We start from the raw sequence: 26,625 nt of genomic DNA, 5'->3' as shown, positions 1-26,625 counted from the left end.
AACATCAGCTAGAAGACAAAGATCCGATTTTTCAAAAGCAATGTCTTAAGCATTCTACTGTATGGCGCAGAATCCTGGAAGATGACCAAAACCATCAGCCACAAGCTAGAAGTCTTCCAGAACAAGTGCCTTCGCACGATTCTCCGTATATACTGGCCCCAGACAATCTCAAACTGTGAGTTGCGCAGAAGAACAGGAACAGAACCAATCAAACAACAAGTCCGGCGAAAGAGATTGGTCATGTGCTGCGCATGCCACCACCAGCACTACCACGAGTTGCCCTCAGGTGGACCCCTGATGGCCGTAGAAAGAGAGACAGACCGAAAGAAACATGGGGGAGGACAGTGGAGAAAGAGATGAAGGAGAACAGCTGGACATGGGGTCACCTGGAACGACGAGCACCCGACAGAGGCCAATGGCGCACTTTGGCCGAGGCCTTATGTGTTTCAAAACACGAAGAGGATTAAGTAAGTAAGTAAGTAAGTAAGTAAGTAAGTAAGTAAGTAAGTAAGTAGGAAAGATCGACGCGTGGCGCGCGAACTAGCTCACGAGGGACGCGCGACTCGCAGATAGTCCATAGAGATTGTAAGTTCAGTTCCTCCTGACCAACGCACACCAACAAAATGAGCTGTCCATCTTTTGCAAGTGAGAAAAACAAATGACGTCTATTCAGACAGGAAGGAATTGAAATACAGACTCCAAAGTACTAATGTTTTGTTCTGATCAATGTTTTAGTGACATCTGATCAACCAGCCACATGTGTCACATTCTTAGGAATCAGTATCAGGCAAAATGACAAAGGCTCTTAAAACAACGTTCCATGATTGGTTTGAACAAGGGAAAAGATTATCATAATAAACAGCCACGATTTCAAGAAAAACTAAAAAAGAAAGTCACCAGACTTCATTGTTTCGAGCTGAGTTCCGCGAAAACCTTGCTTTACCCCCTTGTTTGTGAACACGACATGGATATCAAAACGTTGCTCCATAATCTCCGTGAAGAAGTGTCTTGCTCTGTGTGTTCCGACATATTTACAGATCCAAAACATCTGCCATGCTTACACAGTTTCTGTCTGCACTGCTTGAAACAACGGCATAGGACAAGTCATGGCTGCGACACCATTAGATGTTTAAATTGTCAAGCCCTTAGCAGAGTACCTGAAAGTGGCGATCTGAAAGATCTTCCAACCAGCTTTTATCTGAATGGCTTGATTGATGTGCTGGCAATAAAAGAGTGCAGAAGTATTCAAGTAAGATGTGGGAACTGCGAGAAGAAAAGCTCCGAAACTTTTTATTGTTTCCATTGCTGCATATTTCACTGTCAAGAGTGCGTCACGGCACACAACATCATGCGAAGCAATAAAGATCACCGTGTTCTGGCGCTGAAAGACTTTCAAGACAAGGACTATGAGGATGTGCTAAAGCGACCTGTGTTCTGTGCAAAGCAACGGCACGAGAAAGAAGAGCTGAAGTACTTTTGTAAGAACTGTGAAACGGCCGTTTGCCAAACTTGTGTTTTGATGGATCATCCTGGTCATGCTTTGGAGCACATAGATGACGAAGCTGAAAGACAAAAGACTGAAATCAAATCAATGATTGAAACACAGAAGCATAATTTACAAGCAAAGCTGACTGCTGTTAGTAAACTTGATGAAGACTACGCGAAGATCATACAAAGAGGCGAAGGGGTGAAGAGGGACGTTCAAAGGACTGTTGACAATTTAATTGCCAATATTGAAGCGAAGAAGCAAACTATTTTTGCAGCGGTGGAAGACCAAACAGAGAAATCACTCGAAAGTCTAACAACGCAAAAGACCGAGATCAAAAATCAAATAGAGGTGATCAAATCAATGTTGGATAAAGCTGATAAAGTTTTGACACGATGTGCAAACGCTGAAGTCGTTCAAGTGAAAAAGTCATTACAAACAATCTTGGAGGGAGTTGATCAAACTACTAAGCCAACTGAGCGTGACCTGAAAGATCTTCCGATTTTAGTTTTCGTGCCAAATCTAAAGATGTTGAAGACTGTCAAGACCGAAGAAATTGGAACACTGAAAATACTGCAGCAAACTGAAGCTAGGGACGAAGAAGGACGAGAATGCGCGACGGAGGTGGGAATAAATGACAATAAGGATGGAAGCTACAAAATCTCCTATTCACCGAAAGATCAAGGCAAATACAAAGTGACAGTAAAGGTAAACGGCAAACACGTTCTTGATAGTCCTTTTTCTATTGAGGTGAAATCATTTCAGTTAAGACCTGCTTTTTCTTTTGGAAAACGAGGTTCGTCTGTTGGAATGGTTAATTATCCCTGGGGGGTGGCAGTGAATGCCAGGGACGAGATAGCTGTAACTAATTGGGGGAACCACAGAGTTCAAATCTTCAAGAGTGATGGAAAATACTTAAGATCTTTTGGTCGGGAAGGTAACAAAGCGGGCGAATTTAAGTATCCAGCGGGAATAACTTTTCATACAAATGGAAATATTTTCGTAGCAGAGCAGGATAACCATAGGATCCAGATTTTCATTGGGGAGGGTAAGTACGCGGGTATGTTTGGTGGGAAAGGAAGCCGTGATAGTCAGTTCTCTAATCCTTGTGGTTTATCTGTAGACAGTGATGGAAATATCATTGTTGCTGATACAGGTAACAAATTAACTAAGATCTTTTTTCCTGATGGCAAGTTTCTAATGAAGGTAGGTGGGCACGGCTCTTTTACTTTTCCTTTCCACTGTGTTTAGTGTGATAGATATCTCATAGTGTCAGACTACAGTACAGATTGTATGAAAGTTTACGACAGGAATGGAAACTTTCAGTACAAGTTTGGAAAGCAGGGTGGAGGGGACGGGGAGTTTAAGTATCCCTGTTGTTTTTCAGTGAACAAGTCAGGAGACCTGATGGTCTGTGATTTAGGTAATGATAGAATACAAGTTTTTGAACTGAATGGAAATTTTGTTAGCAAGTGTGGAAGAAAGGGCAGTAATTTAGGAGAATTCAATTTCCCATCGTGTTTAGCAGTTCTCAGTAATGGCCGGATTGTTGTGTCTGACAAGAATAACCATCGCATCCAGATACTGGAGTGAACATTGTCCTTTACAAACAAAAAGAAAACCGGTTATTGTCGAGTTATTTTAACGGATTCAAAATTCATTTTAGTTTTCAGTTTGTTTAATTTGTGGAATTCTTTTCTGTGATCAGTAAAACGTTAGAGGTGCAGTATTCACGTAATTGCTGGTGATTTGGTTCTGTATCGATTGAACTGTTCAATAATTGTTTTGAGGGTAGGGGGAGGGTGGGTGAGTGGGTGACAAACACAAATTTGTGTCTCTTGCAGATGGATGGGATTAATAACTACATCTCTTGAGTTGTATTGTATGAATTATTTTGAAGGACAAAAAAACCTTTTAGTGGTTAATGGTTATATTAAATAATAGAGTGACTAAATAAGAAAGCAGTAAAACCCCTTTATGTATTAATTGTTGTAATAAAAACCTCTACTATAGGAGAAAAGGCTCTTTAGAGGATTTACGTTTTCTTAATTTAAAGGGGAGACGGGTGGGTTGGTGACAAAAACAAATTTGTGTCGCTTGCAGATGGATGGGATAAATAGCAACGTCTCTTAGATTGTATTGTATGAATTGTTGTATGTTTACTTTACCAGTGGTTATATCAAACAATAGACTTACTAGCAAAATAAGAAAGTAATAAAACCACTTTATAGATCAATTGTTGAAATAAGAACCTCCACTATAGGAGAAAAGGCTGTTTAGAGGATTTGCGTTTTCTTAATTTAAAGAACAAATGTTTTGTTTCTAAAATGATCACTATACTCTTTGACATTTAATTATCTTATGATGTTTTTATAGCAAGTTTGTTTTAGGGATTAGCAGGTTATTGACAGTCAGTTATGTACTGGAAAATATGTAGTACAATGAACATTGCTTCAATGGACTTACTGAGTTACTATTTGCCTTGAAGTTTGTATTTTCCTTATACTCAATAGCAGTATTTGTTAGCTACAGTGCTACAGTTAAACCTCGCTTTACGAATGACTTCTTAATACCGACACCTCGAGATTACGGAAAGTGATTTTAGTTCCTACCTCCAACACATTCTGTTAATTAAGACAGTCACCTGGATTATATCAACACTTAGTGTGGTCCTAATGGTGTGTGAGAAAACGGGGTTCGACTGTATCTGTAGGTTAATATATATATATTTTAAAGTTTGTATTTGTAGCTTTAGTTTATTGGAACTTTAAAGTTAGCTGCTTTAATGAAGAAACGTTTTGTAGAAAGAGGTGTTAGCAATGATGAACAAGTAGTGAACAGCTTTTCATATGAGATTATTGTTAAATCATCATTTACTCGATGTGAGAAACTGAAATAAAGTGTAAGTTAAGTGAAGTTGTAATATGCATCCAGTTTTAACTGTTTCGTGAGAAGCGAATTGTTTGGTTTACTTTTGAGAAAAGTTAGCCGGCCAAATGTGAGAACCTGTAACAACAGAACGAGAGCAATATTTCCTCTTTATAAAATAACTGAGATACTACGCGCGCTCTTATTGGTCGATAGGTGTGTTTAGATGAGAGTATGTAAACTGGGTTGTGACGTTTTACATTCGCGCTATTTTTGAGAATTATTTTATAAAGCAAAAGAACACTTTTTCCGTGTTTACATAGCCTCATCTAAACACTCGGGGATTGGGAGAATTCTCGAAAGTTATGCAAACCCGAGACGTAGTCGAGGGCTTGCATAACTGTCTCGAATTCTCCGAACCCTCCTCGTGTTAAGATGAGGCCATGTAAACACGGAAAAATTGTTCTATATCTTAAGTTCTGAGCAAACAATTATTTAAACAAAGTTGCTCTTTTACAACTTCACTTATGAATCTTACAAACATGGTTTTTATTTCCGGCCCATGAACTCGAGTAATAACAGGAAGCGACGTACAAAAGCGAGAACACGCGCACGGGTCGCCACACGCCAGGAAACGAGAAGAGCGCTGCAAGCCGAAGGCAATTCAATTCCTTCCCCGAACACCCCTCACACTCGCCCCATATTATTCCTCAAACGCGTGCTATGCAGATAATGAAAACGGAGAAACTAACAACATGCATAAAATCTTAAAAGTTGTTGTCACTGACTTAAAAATCTTAAAATAGACGTTTCGGCTAAAATACTATAACCTTCTTTAGTGATGAAATGAATGTTAATGGCGTCTAAATGTAAATGAGATGTTTATAAGAATGTGAGGAACTCGCTAGGGATTAATTTAGCATTTTGTAAATGTCTGGAATATGCGCGTGGTCATTAATTGAGTTCGGTTCGCGAATGGAATGCCACGCTTCCAAGAACAATCTACGCGACCACAAGGGACAGCGGTCTATGACCTTGACATTATCAAAATCAAATTCGTGGTTGTTTTTCATACAGTGTTGCGCCAAAAGAGAGTTCTTGTCACATGTGAGGACGGCTCTTTTATGTTCTTTTGTTCTAGATCTCAGTGCTCTGGATGTTTGACCGATGTAAAGTTTTTCACAGTTTTTACAATTGATTTTATACACGACACCAGTTGACAGGTCTTGATCGAATTTATCCTTCGGTTTCTTCAGGATCGAACCAACCGTCTTGACGGGTTTATGAGCGACATTTACGTCGAATTGTCCTAAAGTTCTTGCAATTTTTTCAGAGATTCCTTGAAAATATGGCAAAGTAACAAAGCCTCTGTGGCTTTGAAGCTGATTATTTTGGGGCTGATTTGATGCTTTAGGTGGTTTGGTTCTTTGGCAGCTTTTTAACAAGATGCATGTTCATTGATGAACGGGTCCCTTATCAATGAGCATAACATGAGCCTTGGTTTAATTTCTCCCGTTCTTCTGTTCAGTGGCCTTTCCGAGATGGAAAAGTGTATCGTTATAAGAATTGCAGACAAACAGCTTACTACTAGTAAGCTATAATTAACAGGCCACACGACAAGACACAGAAAGTATATTTGACGGCTAGTGGCTAAAAATAGTGAGGTTTTTGTTTTGAACACCGTAAGCGAGACCAGAAGCATGGATTTACACCCCTTTGCGAGACGACAAGCATCCATCCCACGCAGATAGGGAGCTAAACTCCAGATTAAACAGTCCTGGAATAAGCAGTGGGCAGTGACTGTGTGGACAATTGATGGGAAAGTCCCCCTCTGACATTTTAATGTTGTAGTGCCTCTCGTCACACAGAAGTGTACCACCATGCACCAAACTGTTGGGACAAACTAAGAAACCTGTGTTGGACTAGCAGCCCATCCGTGGGAGGCAGCAATTCCCTTGACTGCTTTATACCACGCAATTCAGGATAAGTTCTGCTGGGCACGCTTCGACCGAACGGACTGAATATTAACTTCAATTTCTTGTGACTGTGGGTCTAGCGCGTATTACACTTACGCGCACTAAAACAATGGTTTTCCCCTTTGTTTACTTTGTACTTCATGCGCGCGCTTTTCGTGCGTGCTTACGCGTACAGTTTTTTTGTATGGCGTGGCTAAATCCACCTACTGAAGAAGGGCTAAGCCCGAAACGTTTAGTTTCTCAGAACAAATTCGACAATTTTCAGAGCATTTCAGCTTTAAATACAACTCATATGAGTGTTTTGCTCATTCCTACTGAATTTAAGTTTTCGCGGTCCTGCTTGTTGATGTACTCCGCCCGTTGTATATTCGATGGCGAGGTGAATGTTGTTTGTTTCGTCTGGTGACTTGGCAGAATTTTGATTATTTTAAAACTGCTTAGATGGTCTGAAGAAGTAAATCCGCCGCTTTTCTTTGTGCTAGAAGGGTTTTGGTCTTCGTGTAAAGATTGAAAGTCACACATGGAGTCTTCCACACAGTACACGCTCCATTGCTAGCCTTCGTTACGTCGTCTGCTGATAAACCAAGTTTTTGATGTAGAAATGACTCAAAACGTTCAACCGAGCCATTCCATTTAAACTGAATTTTAGCATTAACAAATACCGTAAATCCTCGAATTAGCACCCCGGGCGCTTATTTCAAATTAGGAGAAGACGGGGGGGGCGCTTATTTAATTTTTATGTTCTTTCGTGACTTGGCGATATAAATCGAACAAAGTTAACTTTGTTTTGGAGCCAAGAAAACGGAATACAGTCGAACCACTCGTAACCAACTATCCAAAATGTCAAGCGTACGTGTCCTAGGTGGTCGGTTTCGGCAGAATGCCGCTTACGAGAGCTTAGACCATACTTGGTCAAAAGTTTGCCTCAGTAGCATATCTGGTAACTGTATAGACGACATGTTTTAAATGTTTTATTCATGTCATCAAAAACTCAATATCGAGAAAAAATCCTGTACTTCCCATTGAAAAAAAAAATCAGTCTCTTGTGCTACCTAGGAATTTGCGATAATGTCTTGTTACCAAATCTCCACTCTATTATCTGTCCAATGGTCGATTACGGGAGGCTAAAAAAGAAAAGAAAATTTCAAACTTTGAGCGTCAAAAGTTGTCGCGATCGCTTACGAGAGGTGGTCGCTTACAAGGGGTTCTAAATATAATGATTTGACTTCAAAACTTTTAGTATTTTAGAAAACTGGTCGCTTACGAGAGGCGGTCGCAACCGGAGATTCGAGTATATCTGATAAGTCACTTGATCATTTGATTCATGATTACTTTTCAGCTTCCTGTTAACTACAGAAGACACACTTCAAAGCAGTTACGTTTCCCTCCAAATAAGATTTCTACAGATCTCTTGCACGCTACTCTTAGCTGGGTCGGCAAGGCGAGTGAGCCTTATTTTCATATTCTGCCGGAGGGTTTCTTTTTTTCCGGTTGCGTTAAATTCATAATTGGAGAACTAAACTCTCAAATGGGTCAAATGGAAATTGCCAATTGGTAAGATGAACTGGCGTAGTTCTTGAAGCGTTTTATGTTCCTCTCTGTTTGGCTGGGTGAGGTGCTCTGTTAGGTTTTCCTTTAGCTAGTAATGTTTCAATGCTTTTCGTCATCACTATACTCTTCCATTAGACGTAAACGCTAAAAAGAGCCACATATGGGGAAGGCTATATGATGTATACAGCAAGCGAGCAAAAAGCGTGTGTTGCTTGGATTTTCAACTGAAACACAGAATAACAAAACGCGAGCGAGAACGTTTTTCTCCGGCTTCATGTCGAAACTTTTGCTTTAGACTAAGGTATTTATGATCTGAATTCTTCTTGAATTCAAATTTTGAGTTGGATCGCCGTTTTTCCGCAATATTTTCCATTTTATGTTGTACTTTTTTGGTCTGCGTATAGACAATACATAACTTCACGGCCTCTCGGAGCACAATGTACTCCAGTCTCTCCAACCCTCTGTGGTCTTGCAGTTGTTAATTTCTCTCCCTTCGACCAATAGCACGTGTTATTATTTCTACCGATAAATTAGGGGTTGACATCGTGTTTCCTTTGACTGGTTCTTCTAGCCAGGGAGGGGAGGTTGTTATGCCGAAACTGAGTTTGATGTGCTGGGAGCTGTTTGTCGCAATGTCCTTGGTTTCTAAGCACTCAAGTAAGCAGGTAACCAAATTACAGGTCATGTTATACAAAAACTACAAAACTCAAAACCACTTCCATCTCTCGATAGCTACTCGAATTCACTGTGGAAGATAAACTTAAGCGTAGCAGGTTAAGAACAATGAGAAATAACACAATACAGTGTATAAATGTTAGCTTGCTGATAATTGGTCCTGTATATTGTATTGTTAAAGCGACGTGTGTTCTGGTCTTCTTTTGTCATGTATAAGAACCTTCGTCTTCTAAAAAGTTATCGATTTCTGTCAAGGCTGAATTGCTGACTTAAGAATGAGTATCGTTTCATCTGATCAGTACCGTACGAGGAGCCGTGTCTGTTTCGGTTTCTCTGTGTTGTCTTCAGTGTTTCAATCAGACATTTCCCTTGTTTTCCTGCCAAAGAATAGAATCGCTTGAACAGTGACGTATGACGGTGCTAGTGCCCGTGCTTTAGTAAGGTATTCTTGGGACGCCCCTAAGTTGTGTGTATGAGATAAAGCGCTTTCGTTTGCAACGCCTTAGAATGAAGGATTAATAAAGCTAACCAGATCGTTTGATGCGAGGCTGCTTAATTTTACGTGACATGAGTTTACGTTCTTACTAATTGTCATGGAAGAGTATCTGTCTTCTCCTTATAGCAACAAGACAGAAAAAAGGTTGAACGTATCTAGATAATTGCTAGTAGGACGCAACGAGAAACACTACATTGAAAACATTTGTGCCTTCCTCGATCTTTAATTAAAAATTCTTCACTGCTGATAAGTTGACCGGTACACAAGATCCTTGTCAGACCAAAAATCGCTTTTCTTTCCATCAATAGAATAACTACACGTCTCATGTATATAAGCATGAGGCACTGACGGCCAGAAAGCCCCGGTGCGGGGTGGGGGTAAGGGAGGGGGGGGGGGGGGGTGTTACGGGAGTCCCATACAAAAATGTCGGGGATGCTCGTCGAAAAATTTGAATAAAAGTTCTAGAGGAGAGCAATCTGGGTGTAACTCTAACTTTGTTTTCAATCCCGACAAAATACCAATTAAAACGAAAATGACAGCGTTAACGTCTTCAGGGTCTTCAAATGCACACTTAGACAGCTAAAACTAATGGGGCTTTTGTCCTGAACACCCTATAAGTGAGAACAGAATCATTGATTTACACCAGCTTCTTAGCGAGACCACGAGCATCAGTCCCCGACTATTTCATTTGGTCGCCTCCTCCCAAGTAGTGAGCTAAACTCCAGATTAAACAGTCCGGGAATAAGCATTGGGCAGTCACTTTTCAAAAATTGACGGGCAAACCCATCCTTCGCTCGCCCCCTCTGACATTTTACTGTTGTAGTGCCTCTCGCCACACAGGAGTGTACCACCATGTTAGAAGAACCTAATGAAAGGTTACGAGGGAAGTAATCTGTGTTGGGCTAGCATCCAATCCGAGGGGAGCCGCAATGCTCTTGGCTGTTTTATACCACGCAAGCCAGGATAAGTTCCAGTTGTGTTGGCCAGTTTGGCTTAAGTGTGACATCACTCCATCGTTAACTAAAAATAGTTCACTATTTCAGTGAGGTCAGCTGTTACAAATCACAGTAGCTCTTAATTTAAACATGCCAGTGATTTTCACCGTTCAAAGAAAAATATCGATATCAAATTTCTCTTTACTGAGTCGCAATATTTTGAGAGAATTTGGGTTTTAGTCAAACGTTTGCAACTGTGATGATTGGGTCTTGTATTCCCGTAACGTGTCTTCTTGCATTTGCCAAAAGATGGTAAGGAGAAATGAGGCTTTCATTACAGGCGCAGATGAAACGGAAAGATTATGGAGGAAGGATAAGATGCCATTGCCACATGAAAATTACAGTCCATAACGACATAAGTAGTTTTGATTATAACAGACTGCCAAGAAGCATTTTTCCTCTCGTGAGAGATCGACAAGTGGCGCGCGAGCTAGCTCACGAGGGACGTGTGGCTGGCAGATAATCACGAGTCTTCGCGAGTCCGTAGAGATTGTAAGTTCAAACCATTGGTTGGAGTTCTGCCTGACCAACACACCCTAAAAAAATGAGCTGTCCATCGTTTGCGCGTGAAAACAACAAATGAAGTCTATTCAGACAGAAAGGAATTGAACTACAGACACCAAAGCACTAATGTTTTGTTCTGCTCAATGTTTTAGTGACATCTGATCAAGGAGCCCCAAGGGTCACATTCTTTGGAATTAGTATGCGAGACAAAATGACAAGGGCTCTTAAAGCGACGTTCCATGATTGGTTTGAACAAGGGAAAAGATTAGCATAATAAACAATCACGATTCCAAGAAGAGCTAAAAAAAGAAAGTAACAAGACTTCATGGTTTCGAGTTGAGTTCCGCGAAAACCTTTGTTTCTGAACACGACATGGATATGAAAACGTTGCTCCATAATCTCCGTGAAGAAGTGTCTTGCTCGGTGTGTTCCGACATATTTACCGATCCAAAACATCTGCCATGCTTACACAGTTTCTGTCTGCATTGCTTGAAACAATGGCATAGGACGAGCAATGGCCGCGACACCATCAGATGCCCAAATTGTCAAGCCGTTAGCAGAGTACCTGAAAGTGGCGATCTGAAAGATCTTCCAACCAGTTTTTATCTGAATGGCTTGATTGATGTAGTGGCAATCAAAGAGTGCAGAAGTAGTCAAGTAAGATGTGGAAACTGCGAGAAGAAAAGCTCCGAGACTTCTTACTGTTTTCAGTGTTGCATATTTTATTGTGAGGAGTGTGTAACAGGCCACAACATCATGCGAAACAATAAAGATCACCGTGTTCTGGCGCTGAAAGACTTTCAAGACAAGGACTATGAGGATGTGCTCAAGCGACCTGTGTTCTGTGCAAAGCAACGGCACGAGAACGAAGAGCTGAAGTTCTTTTGTAAGAACTGTGAAATGACCGTTTGCCAATTTTGTGTTTTGATGGATCATCCTGGTCATGCTTTGGAGCACATAGAAGACGAAGCTGAAAGACAAAAGATTGAAATGAAATCAATGATTGAAACACAGAAGCGTAATTTACAAGCAAAGCTGATTGCTGTTAGTAAACTGAATGAAGACTACGCGAAGATTATACAACGAGGCGAAGAGGTGAAGAGAGACGTTCAGAGGACTGTTGACAATTTAATTGCTAATATTGAAGCGAAGAAGCAAACTATTTTTGCAGCGGTGGAGGACCAAACAGAGAAATCACTGGAAAGTCTAACAACGCAAAAGACCGAAATCGAGAATCAAATAGAGGTGATCAAATCAACGTTGGATAAAGCTGATAAAGTTTTGACACGAAGTGCAAACGCTGAAGTCGTTCAAGTGAAAAAGTCATTACAAACAATATTGGAAGGAGTTGATCAAACTACTAAGCCAACTGAGCGTGACCTGAAAGATCTTCCGACGTTGGATTTCGTGCCAAATCAAAAGATGTTGAAAACTGTCAACACCGAAGAAATCGGAACACTGAAAACACTGCAGCAAACTGAAGCTAGTCAATCTGTCGCTGTGGGCAAAGGACTCGAAGAAGGAACTGTTGGAGTTGACGCACAGTTTGTTCTGACCACTAAAAACACAGAGGGAGAGCAGTGTTACAATAAACATGACCGTGTATCGGTAGAGATCAGGGACGAACAAGGACGAGAATGCGCGACGGAAGTGCGAATAAATGACAATAAGGATGGAAGCTACAAAATCAGCTATTCACCCAAAGATCAAGGCAAATACAAAGTGACAGTAAAGGTAAACGGCAAACACATTCTTGATAGTCCTTTTTCTATTGATGTGAAATTATTTCAGTTAAGACCTGTTTTATCTTTTGGAAAAGAAGGTTCGTCTGTTGGAATGTTTATGAATCCCTGGAGGGTGGCAGTGAATGCCAGGGACGAGATAGCTGTAACTGATTTTGGGAACCACAGAGTTCAAATCTTCAAGAGTGATGGAAAATACTTAAGATCGTTTGGTCGGCAAGGTAACAAAGCGGGCAAATTTAAGTATCCTGTGGGAATAACGTTTCATACAAATGGAAATATTTTCGTAGCAGACGAGGATAACCATAGGATCCAGATTTTCAGTGGGGAGGGTGAGTACGTGGGTATGTTTGGTGGGCAAGGAAGCCTTGATAGTCAGCTCTCTGATCCTTGTGGTTTATCTGTAGACAGTGATGGAAACATCATTGTTGCTGATGCAGGTAACAACATGATTAAGATCTTTTCTCCTGATGGCAAGTTTCTAATGAAGATAGGTGGGCGGGCTTTTTTTACTTATCCTATTCACTGTGTTCAGTGTGATAGATATCTCATAGTGTCAGACTGCAATGAACACTGTATAATGGTTTTTAATTGTAATGGAGACTTTCAGTACAAGTTTGGAAAGGAGGGTGGAGGGGACGGCGAGTTTAAGTATCCTTGTTGTTTGTCAGTAAACAAGTCAGGACACCTGATGGTCTGTGATTCAGGTAATAATAGAATACAAGTATTTGAACTCAGTGGAAAGTTTGTTGGCAAGTTTGGAACAAAGGGCAGTAATTTAGGAGAATTCAATAGCCCACGGTCTGTAGCAGTTCTCAGTAATGGCCGAATTGTTGTGAGTGATGAGAATAACAATCGCATCCAGATACTGGAGTGAGCAATGTACTTTATGAAAAAAGAGAAACTCTAGGACATTAATTCAAAATTCAAAATTCAAAATTTATTTTAGTTTGCAGTTTTTTTAATATGTGGAATTATTTTCTGTGGTAAAACGTTAGAGATGCAGTGTTCACCCAATTTCTTGTGGTGTGGCTCTGTATCGGTTGAACTGTTCTATAATTGTTTTGGGGTTAGGTGGGACGGGTGGGCGGGTGACAAAAACAAATTTGTGTGGCTTGCAGTTGGATGGGAATAATACGTACATCTCTTAAGTTGTATTGTATGAATTATTTTGAAGGACAAGAAAAAACGTTTCTTTTTTTGTTTACTTTACCAGTGGTTATATTATATAATAGAGTGACTAGCAAAATAAGAAAGTAATAAAACCACTTTATGGATTAATTGTTGTAATAAGAACCTCCCCTATAGGAGAAAGGGCTGTTTAGGGGATTTGCCTTTTCTTAATTTAAAGAAGAAACATTTTGTTTCTCAAATTTACTATAGTCGTTGACATTTAATTATCTTTATGTTGTTTTTATAATTAGCAGGTTATTGACAGTCAGTTATGTACTGAAAAATATGTAGTACAATGAACATTGCTTCAATGAACTTACCCAGTTACTAATTGCCTTGACGTTTGTATTTTCCTTATACTCAATAGCAGTATTTGTTAGCTGCAGTGCTACAGTTAAACCCCACTTTACGAATGACCGCTTTAAAATACGGACACCTTGAGCCTTATGGAAATTGATTTTAGTTCCTAGCTCCAACATTTTTTCTTAACTTGACCAGTTTAAGACAGACACCTGAATTATAGGAACACTCAGTGTGGTCCTGACGGTGTTTGAGAAAACGGGGTTCGACTGTATCTGTAGGTTAAAATACATGTTTTTAAAGTTTGTATTTTTAGCTTTAGTTTATTGGGACTTTAAAGTTAACTGCTTTAATGATGAAACGTTTTGTAGAAAGAGCTGTTAGCAATGATGAGGAGCAGTGAATAGCTTTTGATATGAAATAATTGTAAAATCTTCATTTACCTTGATAATGTAAATAAACAAAGTGTGAGTTCAGGAAAGTCTCTCTTTGCTTTGAGTTTACTTTTTAGTTTATTATGTGAAAAAAAATTGTTAGAGATCGTAAAGAGAGGTTCATAGATTCTCCAGTAGAATGGGCCGAATAAGCTTGTTTAATAAGGTTTCATCGTATTTAACTCTGTTCTTTTGTGACTGCGTTATAAATTGAAAAAACTTGTTTTGGAGCCATGAAAACGAAATACATGATAAGTTACGTGGTCATTTGATACATGATTACGTTTCAGCTTCCTGTTAACACGAGCCCAGGTCGAACCATAACTTTATCTCTTTGTTGTGTTCAGATAGAGAAGATACACTTCAAAGCAGTATACGTTAACCTTTCCCTCCCTACAGATCTCTTGCACGCTACTCTAAGCGGGTCGGCAGGACGAACGAGCACTATTTTCATATTCTGCAGGGTTTCTGTTTTTCCGTTAGCGCTAAAATCAGACGTGGAGAACTGGGCTCGCAAAAGGAAATCAATGACAATAAGTTAGATAAAGTGGCGCCGTTCTTAAAGCGTTTTATGTTTCTTTCTGTGTAGCTCGGTATTGTGCTCCGCCAAGTTTTCTTCTTGGAAGCAATGCTACAATGCTTTTCGTTGTCACGGCGGATACTGTCCCACAGGAAGTTAACGCCGAAGAGCCATTTTGGGAAAGGCTAGATACAAAAAGAGTATGACACTTATCCAAACAAAAGAGCAATCTGACGGATTTTTCAGTAGAAGCCAACCTAAAACCAAATAATGAAAGTAGAACCCCTGGGAGTCACGCTTACATACATACATACACGCATACATACATACATAAACTTTATTTAAGCTCGAATTTCAGAGTAGCTTGAGAAGCTAATATTTTTGGGAACAAAATATTTGATAACGAAAAATTAAAATAGAAATTGCTATTTACATATTTACAGTTGACTTATATTAACTAATTATAAAATTGTCATTTACATGTTTCATGAATTGGCTTTACTGATGTGCTTTTTGAAGTCTGAGAAGTTACATAACGTTATAAAATTGGGTAGAGAATTCCATTCTTTTGTTGCCAGATAAGTAAAGGAGTGGAGACCAAAAGTTGTAGTTTTAGGTTCGAGCATTTGCAGTATATAGTTTCCACGCGTGTTGTATGAAGTAGAACGGAACGAGAACATGTTTCTCATATAGGCCGGATAGCTAGTGAAAAATAGACTTTTGTACAAAATAGTAAGGAATTTACAGATGCGTTGATCATGAAGTTGGAGACAGTTTACCTTGTCTAGCAGCACATTATAAGGCGATTCAAAATCGCTTAGAATGAATCTTAGAATCCTTTTGTTAAGACCTTCTATTTTGTCCCTGATGTTTGCACTGCAAAAGCGCCAAACTGTTGAGCAATAATCAAAATGAGGGAGTATGTAGGCCTTATACAGTTTCACTAAAATATCTTTGGAAATAAGGTTTCTGAACCTAAGCATTACATTAAACTGGTTGTTGACTTTTTTGCAAATAAGAGATATGTAATTGTGAAAATTTAAATTGATATCAATGTTCATTCCTAAAGTGTCAATTGAGTCCTTTGTAGGAAACGGGAAGGTGTGTTCCGATTTTCCCAGGATCAAAGCCTGATGTTTGCTTTCATTGACCAACATTCCATTTTGCCGGTACCACCGGTTTGCTGTCTCGACTGCGTTACCCATGCGCCCATCTAGCGCAACAGGATCACTATCCGATGAATATATTTGGTGATCGTCTGCATAAGCATTTAACTTAACATCCCCGCAAACAGGAAAATGTCATTTATGAAAATATTGAAAAACATGGGACCGAGGACGCTTCCCTGAGTCACGCCTCGTCTTGCATGTAGCCACTCTGAAAAAGTATCCCCTATCTTGACCCTCTGATTCCTTGAGGAAAGGTAGTCCTTAATCAGGGCACAACTTGCCTGGTCCAATCCGTAGGCTTTGAGCTTCGCAAGAAGAAGAGAGTGTTGGATTACATCAAACGCCTTTGAAAAGTCCATAGATACAACTGCCACAGTGTCCCCTTGATCTCTCATCCTTCTCCATTCCTCCGTCATGCGTAGTAGGGAAGTTTCACAGCTGTGAAATTTCCTATAAGAGCTGATATAGTCCGATAGAATCGAGCTATAGAAATCACCAAGTTGCGCTGCCAGGAGCCTTTCAAATATATTATTTAGCGCAGGAAGTACAGTAACCGGCCTGCAATTTGCTTTATTTAGTTCATCGTCCAGCCCGTGTTCATCGTCCTTTTTGAATAGTGGTGTAATCTGCCCCATCTTCCAAGATGCCGGACACCTACTCTGATCAATAGAGCAGTTGACTAGCACTGTCAGCGGCTTGGCGATCGCAGAAGCAGAATCCTTAATCAGCCCGGGCGGTAACATGTCGTACCCACATGCTTTGCGCGTATTCATGTGTTTAAGCATTTCTTCTACCAACACCATGTTCGTGTGATGGAAGCTAAACTGTTCTGGTGCATGTCTTTGCGCATTACGAATTCCCAAAATACCCGGATGATTCACGAAGTCTTCTCCAAAATCACTTTCCTTTACATCATCAGCATTTTCCGCCACCTTGACGAAGTGATTGTTCATCAACTCCGCAATCTGTTTCTTATTTGTGATGGGAACTTTTCCTTAAGAACTATGTCATTTGCTTGTTTAGTTTTACTGTTTAAGAAGGGGTGAAATGTATCCCAGAATTCACGCGGATTCTCACGCCCACTTTCCGATTTCTTTTTGAAGTGCTCTTTTATCGCTTTCCGTCTGAGAGACATGCATTTGTTTCTTTACCGTTTATACAGCTCGTAATTACAATCTGTGCGATCCCGCATGAATATTTTCCACAACTTGTTGCGATGTCTAATTGCCTTGCGCCAATCTTCTGTCATGTACGGCACCTGGTTTCCTCTGATGTGTGTTTGTTTTACGGGGGCGTGTTCATCAAGAATGCCCGAGTACAATTGTTTAAACGCGTACAGCTTGTCGTCAACATCGTCAAACACTTCTATCACGTCAAGAAACGGGACTTTATGCAAATCGTTCAGCATCTTTTCTTGGCTGTAAGACTTGAGACTCCGAAAACAAATCTTTTGCGATCTTAAAATCGGCGCTCTGGATCAGAGAATGCAATAAACAAGAGAGTGATCACTAATTTACGTATCTACATCATCAAAGTTCAAAGCTGTTTTCTTGTTGTTGGTCAGGATAACATCCAGCAATGTTTTTGAAGTTCTAGCTTTTCGAATTGCTTTGTTTATAAGACAATGGAGATCGAAAATGTCCAACAAATCCAGCAGAGTTCGGCCATCCTTAAGAGGCTTATCCGGGTCCAGGAAGTCCGCGTTTAGGTCTCCCAAGTAATACACGTTGCGAGAGACCGCGATAGTAGCCTCAAAGATTGATGATAGTTCACATTTCCATACAGTTTTGGGAACGCTCGGTGGTTTATACATCCCAACAACAGGATTTTACCGCTTCAGTTTAAGTTTGTAGTTTCTAGAGCAAAGAAGGATATTTTTAAGTTTTCTTTCTTGCCACGAACAATCAATGAATGGAACTCTCTTCGTGAGGATATTGTGCCGGAATACACCGTTCGTAGATAGCTTTAAATCAAAGTGAGTTTTTAATATTCCACGGCATTAGTTTTAGTTGGATTTTTAAATTTTTTGGATATTTTATTGTATTATTTTTATTTAGAGTTTTTATATTTATTTTTTTATGTTTTTAATATCCCAGTGTATTATCTTTATTTAGATTTTTAAAGTTGGCGTGATATCTCAAGGATTTTACCGAATTAACTGAGTAGAGATGTAGATGTAAAGTGCGTTCTCCAGCTTTCGGCTTCTCTGTCTTCTCTTCAGTGTTTCAATCAGAATGCATACAAGTAAACATTTCCCTTGTTTTCCCGCCAAAGAATAGAATCGCTTGAACAGTGACGTATGACAGCGCTAGTGTCCCTGCTTTAGTAAGGTATTGTTGGTACGCCCCTAAGTTGTGTGTATGATATACAGCGATCTCGTTTATAAAGCCTTGGAATGAAGGATTATTAAAGCTGACTGGATCGTTTGATGCAAGACTGCTTGATTTTTCGCGAAATAAGTTTACTTTCTCACTAAATATCCTGGGAGAGTATTTGTCTTCTCATAGCAACAAGACTGAAAAAACAAAAAGGTTGAACGTATCTAGATAATTGCTAGAAGGAGGAAGTGAGAAACACTCCATTGAAAACATTTAATTTGTTTCTTTCCAGGAGCCATAATCGGGGACGGAGACCGTAAGTCTCGGGATTCGCGCGCACCTATGATATGGGACAATTTTTCTATTTTTAGAACAAATTGTGCCATCCTGACGTCATATATCCGCGCGGATTCACGCACATGTCATGGGTTCTCGCGTGGATGTTGTCACGTTGCGTGATCAAATAGTGAGAGCTGAGAGATTCTCTTGCGTATTTTTCACAGCGATGGCAGGGAATAAGGCAGGGAATACGAACCAGGGCGCTTATATGTAGTTTCATGCTGTGAGCTAACGGAAAAGGTGGGTTTTTCAGGATCGAAAACAAGAATTCAATCTCGCGCTGGGAATGAATAATAAGATCTGCTCACGCTAGTTGTAAGCTTACGCGTATGTTTTTGCGTTTGTTCTGACTTAAGAATATAGCAAGACATGAAACTCTCTACTCTGGTATTGAGTTAATTTGTGAGTTTCTCAGACAATGGTTCATCATAACCAAAACCTGTTTTGATGGTTTCTTATTGTTTCTGCTTGTTTGGTGAGTTTGCAAAAGTTTTTGAAAGGAAAGTCTGACGCGTACAATTAGCTCATTTGCATAGTGCAGCTCGTGCACTTTCAAGTCCGAGTCACGGTGTTTTCAATTGTCAACAAATCTCGACAAAGATTTCTTTCGTTATCTTTTGTACTGAGATGCTGAAACAAATTTCACGAACGCAAAAAAGGCTACTAACATCATGTGTGTTTCTTCAACATAAGTATAGTGAAGTTTTACACTGCGAAAATGAAAATAGACAAGGAGTTTTGATAACTCGATCAACAGAATCGAAATCGTTATTCCAAGTTGATTAAAGAAAGCGTCATCGTAATTTTGCTGATTATTTCTGCTTTATTCACATATTTTCAGCTTAGCTTTTAATATTTTCTCAAACATTTATCAATCTTAAACATTTTTAAGAACTATAGAGTTATTGTTTGAGCTCGATGTACGCTTTCACACGAAAGTGCGGCGGAAGTACAATTTGTCATGTTTACTGACTGTACAAAACACGCATCGGCGGGCGCTCTCATTCATCGGCAACAGAGAATTTACTGGATTTTTACACGAATAAAACTGAACAGTATCTACGGACGTAAAGTTATTAGGCCTTGATGAAACATCAAGCGTTGCTTACAATTCAAGCGAAACTCAAACTAGCAATTATTTTGTTTTACTTTTCGGTCGCGATAGACTGACAAATTGCTCGCAAGCGTGTGGCAAGAGGAGCTAGGAAACTATGAAGTCTTGAAGCTCTGCTATATCTAAATATATCCAGCTAGATTTTTGGCTGTGTAACGGAAGAGCTGTTAATCTTCAACATACGTGAAATTTAAAGTGGAGTAATGTACAGCTCATGTAAAAGAAGCATCTGTCGGAACACAACTTGGTCAGCGATATATAATATATAGATTTAGGCCAGCCTAAAAGCGTAGCTCCTGGGCCGGGTTGTTCAGAGCCCGAGTAAGCTAACCCAGAAAAAGGTAGAATTTTGATTTGAGTTTTGTAACTTTGCGGTGAGGTTTCTGTATATTGTTTGGCCTTCTGTTTTGAGTTTTAATAATCACCATATACACAAAACAAAACAGCAAAACACATTTGTAGAGAAGAAAAAGTTATAATTCGATTAACTTTTAATCCTGGGTTAGCGTAAACTGGCTTCCGAGCAATCCTGCCCTGTTTCCAACAAGCTAACCCAATATGAGCCCGCGATCCAATCGATAACCAGCGCTTGGTCAGCGGTCAACTTCAAGAAAACACGTGACCTCGAGGAGCTGTAAACCTGAGCCCGCGATATGGTCACGTGATACTGGTCAGCGGATACCTTGTATTGACAGGTATCAATTGATCATAACATGGATGTCCAATATCAAGGAAGTACACGGTAAACCAAGGCTGCATGTCTCTGTCAACCTATTATTTGGAGGATGGCCGCCATGTTGGGCAACTCCGCCGTCGCCGTCGCCGTCGCCGTCGTCGTCGTCGTCGTCGTGCGTACGCGCCCACGAGCAATACCGCTAGCCATGATAACCATGAGAAAATCAACTCATGGGTTTCCTTTTCTTTCCCATATGAGTATGGGGCTCCGCTTGGCGGCCCTTCGGGCCGTCGGAGCTCCGCTATAAGCTTACAGCGGAACATACCTAAATTCGACACTGTCTTACTTCACTCAAACTGGAGCAGCTTACGACGAAAATACTTAAGCAAAATTCCAACAGACGTAAACGCGTTGCGTTGTGGGCCAAAAACATGAAAAATCTCGGGAATTTTGAAGGCCATTTCCCCCGCGCGACATCCGCAAAAATCCTCGCAGCATGTACGCGCGTGTGCCGTAGGCGATGGCGCAATTTGTTCTAAAAATAGAATTATTGTCCCATATCATGGGGACAACCCCAATACTAGAAATGGCGCGCGCTTACGGTCTCCGTCCCCGATTATGGCTCCTGTTCTTTCTCAATCTTTAACTGAAAAGTTCGTTACTGTTGATCAGTTGACCGGTACACAAGATCCTTGTCAGACAAAAACGCATTTCATTCCACCAATAAAATAACTACACGTCATATGTATATAACCATGAGACACTGACGGTTAGCGAGCATCGAGCTGTGGGGAGGGGAAGAAGGGTGGCCTATACGAAAAGGTCGGGGATGCTTGTCGGAAAATTTGAATTAAAGTCCTAGAGGAGATCAACCTGGGTGAATCTCTAACTTTATTTTCGATCCCTACAAGATACCGCTTAAAACGAAAACGACAGCGTTGACGTCTTGAGGGTCTTCAAATGCACACTTAGACAGCTAAAAATAGCTCACTATTTCAGTGAGGTCAGCTGTGACAAACCACAACAGCTCTTAATTCAAACTTGCCACTGATTTTCACCGTCCAAAGAAAACGATCGATATCAAATTTCTCCTGACTGAGCCGCAGTATTTCTTTAAATAATGTTGAGAGAATTTGGGTTTTAGTCAAACCTTTTTAACTCTGATGATTGGGTCTTGTATTCCCATAACGTGTCTTCTTACATTTGCCATAAGATGGTAAGGAGCACGGGGGGCTGGCAGCTACCTTTGATCTCGCCGCTTTTCCGGTTCCTATGATCGCCCCAGTAAAGAAATCTGTCAATCATTTGAGAACCATAACGAGCATGCGCATAACGCGAAAATAACGCGAGGAAACCGAAACATGTTTCGCCGCCACTTTTGTTCAGGATTTGCCTTCGATTCGATAACTTTTTATTCGCTGTTAGCATTTTTTAACGACAGCTCTGAGACAATCAGGATTAAGGGAATAAAGGACCAGCTTTGTGCTATTTTCCTGGCGAGCGTGGTTGCATTCTTGGTTGCCTGGAGAGGTTTCCCCGTCTCACTGCCTCTTCATATGAGCCCGGTCAACCGGACTGGCTCGGTTTCCGAGATCTCGCCTCGCCACTCCCTCCTTCGTAAAACTTTCGATGTGTTCATATGAGAAGCCAGGCTGGCCCAGTTACCGAGATCTCGGGTTTTGCGACCGAGATCTCGGTAACCGGGATGAAAATTTTCCCATATGAACACTTCAGCCCGGGCAACCGGGACGCAACTCTTTAGACGAAATAGCTTCGCTTTCGCGACATAGCGGCCAAAATGGCATGATTTTTGCCTGGCTATCTCTAAAACGGGGAACGGGAAACGAGGAATCGAGGAACGGGGAACGGGGAACGGGGAATCTCTAAAAGGGGGAATCTCTAAAAGGGGGAATCTCTAAAAGGGGAAATCTCTAAAAGGGGGAATCTCTAAAAGAGGGAATCTCTAAAAGGGGGAATCTCTAAAAGAGGGAATCTCTAAAAGGGGGAATCTCTAAAAGAGGGAATCTCTAAAAGGGGGAATCTCTTAAAGGGGGAATCTCTAAAAGAGGGAATCTCTAAAAGGGGGAATCTCTAAAAGGGGGAATCTCTAAAAGGGAGAATCTGTAAAAGGGAGATCTCTAAAAGGGGGAATCTTTAAAAGCGGGAATCTTTAAAGGCGGAAATCTTTAAAAGTGGGAATCCTTTAAATGGGGAATCTTTAAAAGCGGGAATCTTTAAAAGCGGGAATCTTTAAAAGCGGAAATCTTTAAAAGCGGGAATCCTTAAAAGTGGGAATTTTTAAAAGCGGGAATCATTAAAAGCAGGAATCATTAAAAGCGGTAATCTTTAAAAGAGGGAATCATTACAACTGAGAATCTTTAAAAGTGGGAATCTTCAATGCTTATGGCCTGCGAACATACTCTCAAGTGGGAAATTTGCGAAACGAAATTGCAACGCTCGGCTCGGCTTCCCTTCGCTCGCAAATATTTCTTTTCGTCCGTTCCACACGCTCTCGCTAGAACGCCTGTTCGCAGGATAAAATACCTTTTAATAAATGTTTTTAAAAACCAGGTAAAGTTTATTATTAGTAGTTATTACTGCCTCTGACATTCCGCAATCTAGTCATTTTACAGGAAATGTCACAGGAACGCGCAAAGGTCAAGTTTAAAAACTGATCTCCTCAGGGAATATCTCTGTCAGGTTATATCTGTCAGAATATATATCTCAGGTTTATATGTATATGCCATTTTGTTCCACACGTTGGTCGATGAAAGAAAAACGACAATACGGGATTGTTATTCGCTGACGAACAAATTTTAACCTACATTTTATCCGGACTTGTTCTTTGCGACCACTTTCGCTAAGATGTCGCGACAAGATCGGTTGTCATCGTTCACTGTGCTAAAACATACCTGGTGAGGCGTTCAATTTCAATTGTTGACAGCCCTAGGTTGTTTAACGTTTTGAAAATTTTGCCGATATGTGCTGAAGTTTATTACAGCGTCAGTTTACAGACATATAGATTATCTTCCATTGAGGAAATTTCAAACTCCATTACAATAATTTTCTAGTTACAAAAAAATTGAATCGCGGGCGACCTGGGAAACCATATGAATGCATGAATCGCCAACTGCTCGCGGGAGGTTTGATTCAAGGCGTCGCATCGGTGGTAAGGACAGTTTCATGCCAGTTTTTCACAATACTTCCTAGAGAAATTCATTTGTTCTAGTCAGAGATTTTGGTGGAAATTTGCTCAGTATAATCAGTGATTCCTTGCTAATCCAGACCGCTCTTTGCGCCATGCCGTCAGGTGGAGAGGAATTTAAAGTTCCACTGCCATTTACTTTTCGAAAGAAAAAGGTCGCTAAGTTCCAAGGTCTTCCACATTTTAAGTGGGATGACCTCGGCACACAAGATGTTATCGAACAAGGTTCATTTGGTGCCGTATTAAGAACTAAATATTCCCAGAACGCTCGTGAATCAGTAGACGTCGTAGTGAAGAAACTGCTCTCGTCCTCTGCGGGCTTTGTTGAAGCTTTTGCCAAAGTGGCCACGTTGTTGTCACAGCTACGCCACGAAAACATCGTCCAGTTCAAAGCTGTTTGCCATTACCCCATGGCAATTATGCTAGAGTACGTGTATTTCGATATTGAAGTTTTCGGCGGTGAAGGAAAGCTGAGCTCGTTAAACGAGTTAATGTACCTTATCGACAGTCAAGACTGCAATGGAATAGAGGGCGCATTTATGGATAAGATTGCCGCTGATGTTGCAGGAGGACTGCTCTACTTGCACAAAAATGGAATAGCGCACAGGGACTTAAAGTATGTTGGTTAGCAATCACCACTATCGTGCGGAGACGGATCGAAATAAGATAGCTTACGCGTGGAAACACGAGCCTGTGATATCTAAGCTCACTGATTTTGGCGAAAGCCGATCGCTAGATATCCAAACGAGATCTGTACGTCACTCCTGAACTAAGAATATAGATAGAACCTTTAGGGCTCAGAACATAGGCACATATCGTTGCCAGGTTTGTTAGTTTTGTTCTGTTGTTTTGGAGTGCTTGACGAAATCCTGCTCTCTGGTTTAATTTACGATAAAGGCAGATATTGTTCAGTCGCCATCGATTTGTAGGAGCTGGGAAAACACTAAGAAAACACTAAGAATATACTGTTATGAAAATTTGTTATTTGCTTTTGTGGTTTAGAATAAATTAAATTATCGTTTTGCCTACAGGAAAAAAAAGCACGAGAGTAATATCAGGAGTGAGGAGTGTAAAAAATTTACAGATTGCCCCTTTTAGAGATTGCCCCTTTTAGAGATACCCTCTCTTAGAGATTCCCCCTTTTAGAGATTCCCCCTTTTAGAGATTCCCCCTTTTAGAGATTCCCCCTTTTAGAGATTCCCTCTTTTAGAGATTCCCCCTTTTAGAGATTCCCTCTTTTAGAGATTCCCCCTTTTAGAGATTTCCCCTTTTAGAGATTCCCCCTTTTAGAGATTCCCTCTTTTAGAGATTCCCCCTTTAAGAGATTCCCCCTTTTAGAGATACCCTCTCTTAGAGATTCCCCCTTTTAGAGATTCCCCCTTTTAAAGATTTCCCCTTTTAGAGATTCCCCCTTTTAGAGATTCCCTCTTTTAGAGATTCCCCCTTTAAGAGATTCCCCTTTTTAGAGATTCCCCCTTTTAGAGATTCCCCCTTTTAGAGATTCCCCCTTTTAGAGATTCCCCCTTTTAGAGATTCCCCCTTTTAGAGATTCCCCCTTTTAGAGATTCCCCCTTTTAGAGATTCCCCCTTTTAGAGATTCCCTCTTTTAGAGATTCCCCCTTTAAGAGATTCCCTTTTTAGAGATTCCCCCTTTTAGAGATTCCCCCTTTTAGAGATTCCGCCTTTTAGAGATTCCCCCTTTTAGAGATTCCCCCTTTTAGAGATTCCCCCTTTTAGAGATTCCCCCTTTTAGAGATTCCCCCTTTTAGAGATTCCCCCTTTTAGAGATTCCCCCTTTTAGAGATTCCCCCTTTTAGAGATTCCCCCTTTTAGAGATTCCCCCTTTTAGAGATTCCCCCTTTTAGAGATTCCCCCTTTTAGAGATTCCCCCTTTTAGAGATTCCCCCTTTTAGAGATTCCCCCTTTTAAAGATTCCCCCTTTTAGAGATTCCCCCTTTTAGAGATTCCCTCTTTTAGAGATTCCCCCTTTAAGAGATTCCCCCTTTTAGAGATTCCCCCTTTTAGAGATTCCCTCTTTTACAGATTCCCTCTTTTAGAGATTCCCTCTTTTAGAGACTCCCCGTTCCCCGTTCCCCGTTCCTCGATTCCCCGTTCCTCGTTTTAGAGATAGCCATTTTTGCCTCGTATGTATTTCCTCTTTAGGAGTAGGCGAATTAGCTTTATTAGTAAAGTTACAAGAGTCCACAAAGCTGCGACAGCCGCGAACGATACAAGCTTATGTTCCACCATTTTGGTTGTGTTTCTTGGATTTTATTCCGGTAGACCGGGCTGAAATTTCCCATATGAACAGACAACAAAATTCGTCCCGGTAACCGAGCCAGCCCGGTTACCCGGCTCATATGAAGAGGCCCTCAGGAAGAGAACGAAGCTGAAGTTTTTATTTTGCTGTGGAAATTTCAAGGTTGATTGCCTTCCATCTTCGCACCGACTAATTCTTCTTCTCTAATTTCTGTGGAAAAAGAGCGATGTCGAACTGTTTCATGTTTGCCATCATGATATATCGCGAAGCCTCCGAACGTAAGTCTTTAAAACATTCTCAACTGTTCAGAGTTGTACATTTAATTAAACTTGAGCTTACATTAAACAAGCCTTTCTGTCTAAAGTTTTTTCCGTCTTAACTTACTGTCTTATGAAAGACTGCATTTACTTTATGATTTTCCTGTAATATGTTGAGTGTGAAGACTTTTTTTCGAGTAATTTAAATCATGAAACTTGAAGGCAGTTGCAGGTCAGTCAACAACATTGAAAATAACTACCGGTTTGCATGTCTCGATAATACAGCGATAAATTTCAGAGGTTTTGAAACCTCCATCCTTAACTGTTCAGTACCAATGTGAACTCGCAAATTTGAAATCATTTTTCTGCTTCTGCATATGGGAATGTCCAAAATGGACTATTTGTTAGGCTTAGACTCAATGTGAACCCTTACTAGTATTTCATTTACAAGTTATTGACCCGTGAAAATAAAGAAAGCAGTTGCTCACATGCTTTGGCATAGTTTGTACTGGTGATAAGCATCAGTTTTATTTGTGTGATGGGAGAAAGCTCTGTAATACCTCTGGA

The 26,625-nt window shown here is 40.5% G+C and overlaps 3 protein-coding genes and 1 long non-coding RNA gene across 5 annotated transcripts; all 4 read left to right on the top strand.

Moving 5' to 3' along the window:
- The first annotated feature begins 331 nt into the window (after positions 1–331).
- Positions 332–820, top strand: LOC149113120 (uncharacterized). Its single transcript, XR_016206679.1, has 2 exons — positions 332–467; positions 736–820. It is a non-coding gene; the product is annotated as an uncharacterized LOC149113120 (long non-coding RNA).
- On the top strand, positions 821–10,774 carry LOC149113119 (E3 ubiquitin-protein ligase TRIM45-like). 2 transcript variants are annotated; one of them, XM_089287918.1, is made up of 2 exons: positions 821–2,194; positions 10,704–10,774. In XM_089287918.1, exons 1-2 carry the CDS (start codon positions 821–823, stop codon positions 10,704–10,706), a joined length of 1,377 nt encoding a protein of 458 aa, XP_089144044.1. In that variant the 3' UTR covers positions 10,707–10,774. The 2 variants fall into 2 exon arrangements, with proteins under 2 accessions (XP_089144044.1, XP_089144043.1); XM_089287917.1 differs by lacking the exon at positions 10,704–10,774 and having other exon boundaries at positions 821–4,409.
- A 149-nt stretch (positions 10,775–10,923) lies between these two features.
- Positions 10,924–14,247, top strand: LOC149113118 (E3 ubiquitin-protein ligase TRIM45-like). Its single transcript, XM_089287916.1, has one exon. It carries the CDS (start codon positions 10,924–10,926, stop codon positions 13,168–13,170), a length of 2,247 nt encoding a protein of 748 aa, XP_089144042.1. The 3' UTR covers positions 13,171–14,247.
- Positions 14,248–23,451: 9,204 nt separating this feature from the next.
- On the top strand, positions 23,452–24,170 carry LOC149113117 (uncharacterized). The gene has a single exon (XM_089288441.1). The coding sequence runs from the start codon at positions 23,637–23,639 to the stop codon at positions 24,168–24,170; it is 534 nt and encodes a 177-aa protein (XP_089144567.1). The 5' UTR covers positions 23,452–23,636.
- Positions 24,171–26,625: the final 2,455 nt, after the last annotated feature.

This window comes from Orbicella faveolata, unplaced genomic scaffold (genome assembly GCF_042242905.1).
Source record: "Orbicella faveolata isolate gen_17 unplaced genomic scaffold, um_ofav_v1 contig_15, whole genome shotgun sequence".
NCBI lineage: Eukaryota > Metazoa > Cnidaria > Anthozoa > Scleractinia > Merulinidae > Orbicella > Orbicella faveolata.
Note: the sequence above shows the minus strand (reverse complement) of the source record. Positions and strands in the feature narration are given on the sequence as shown.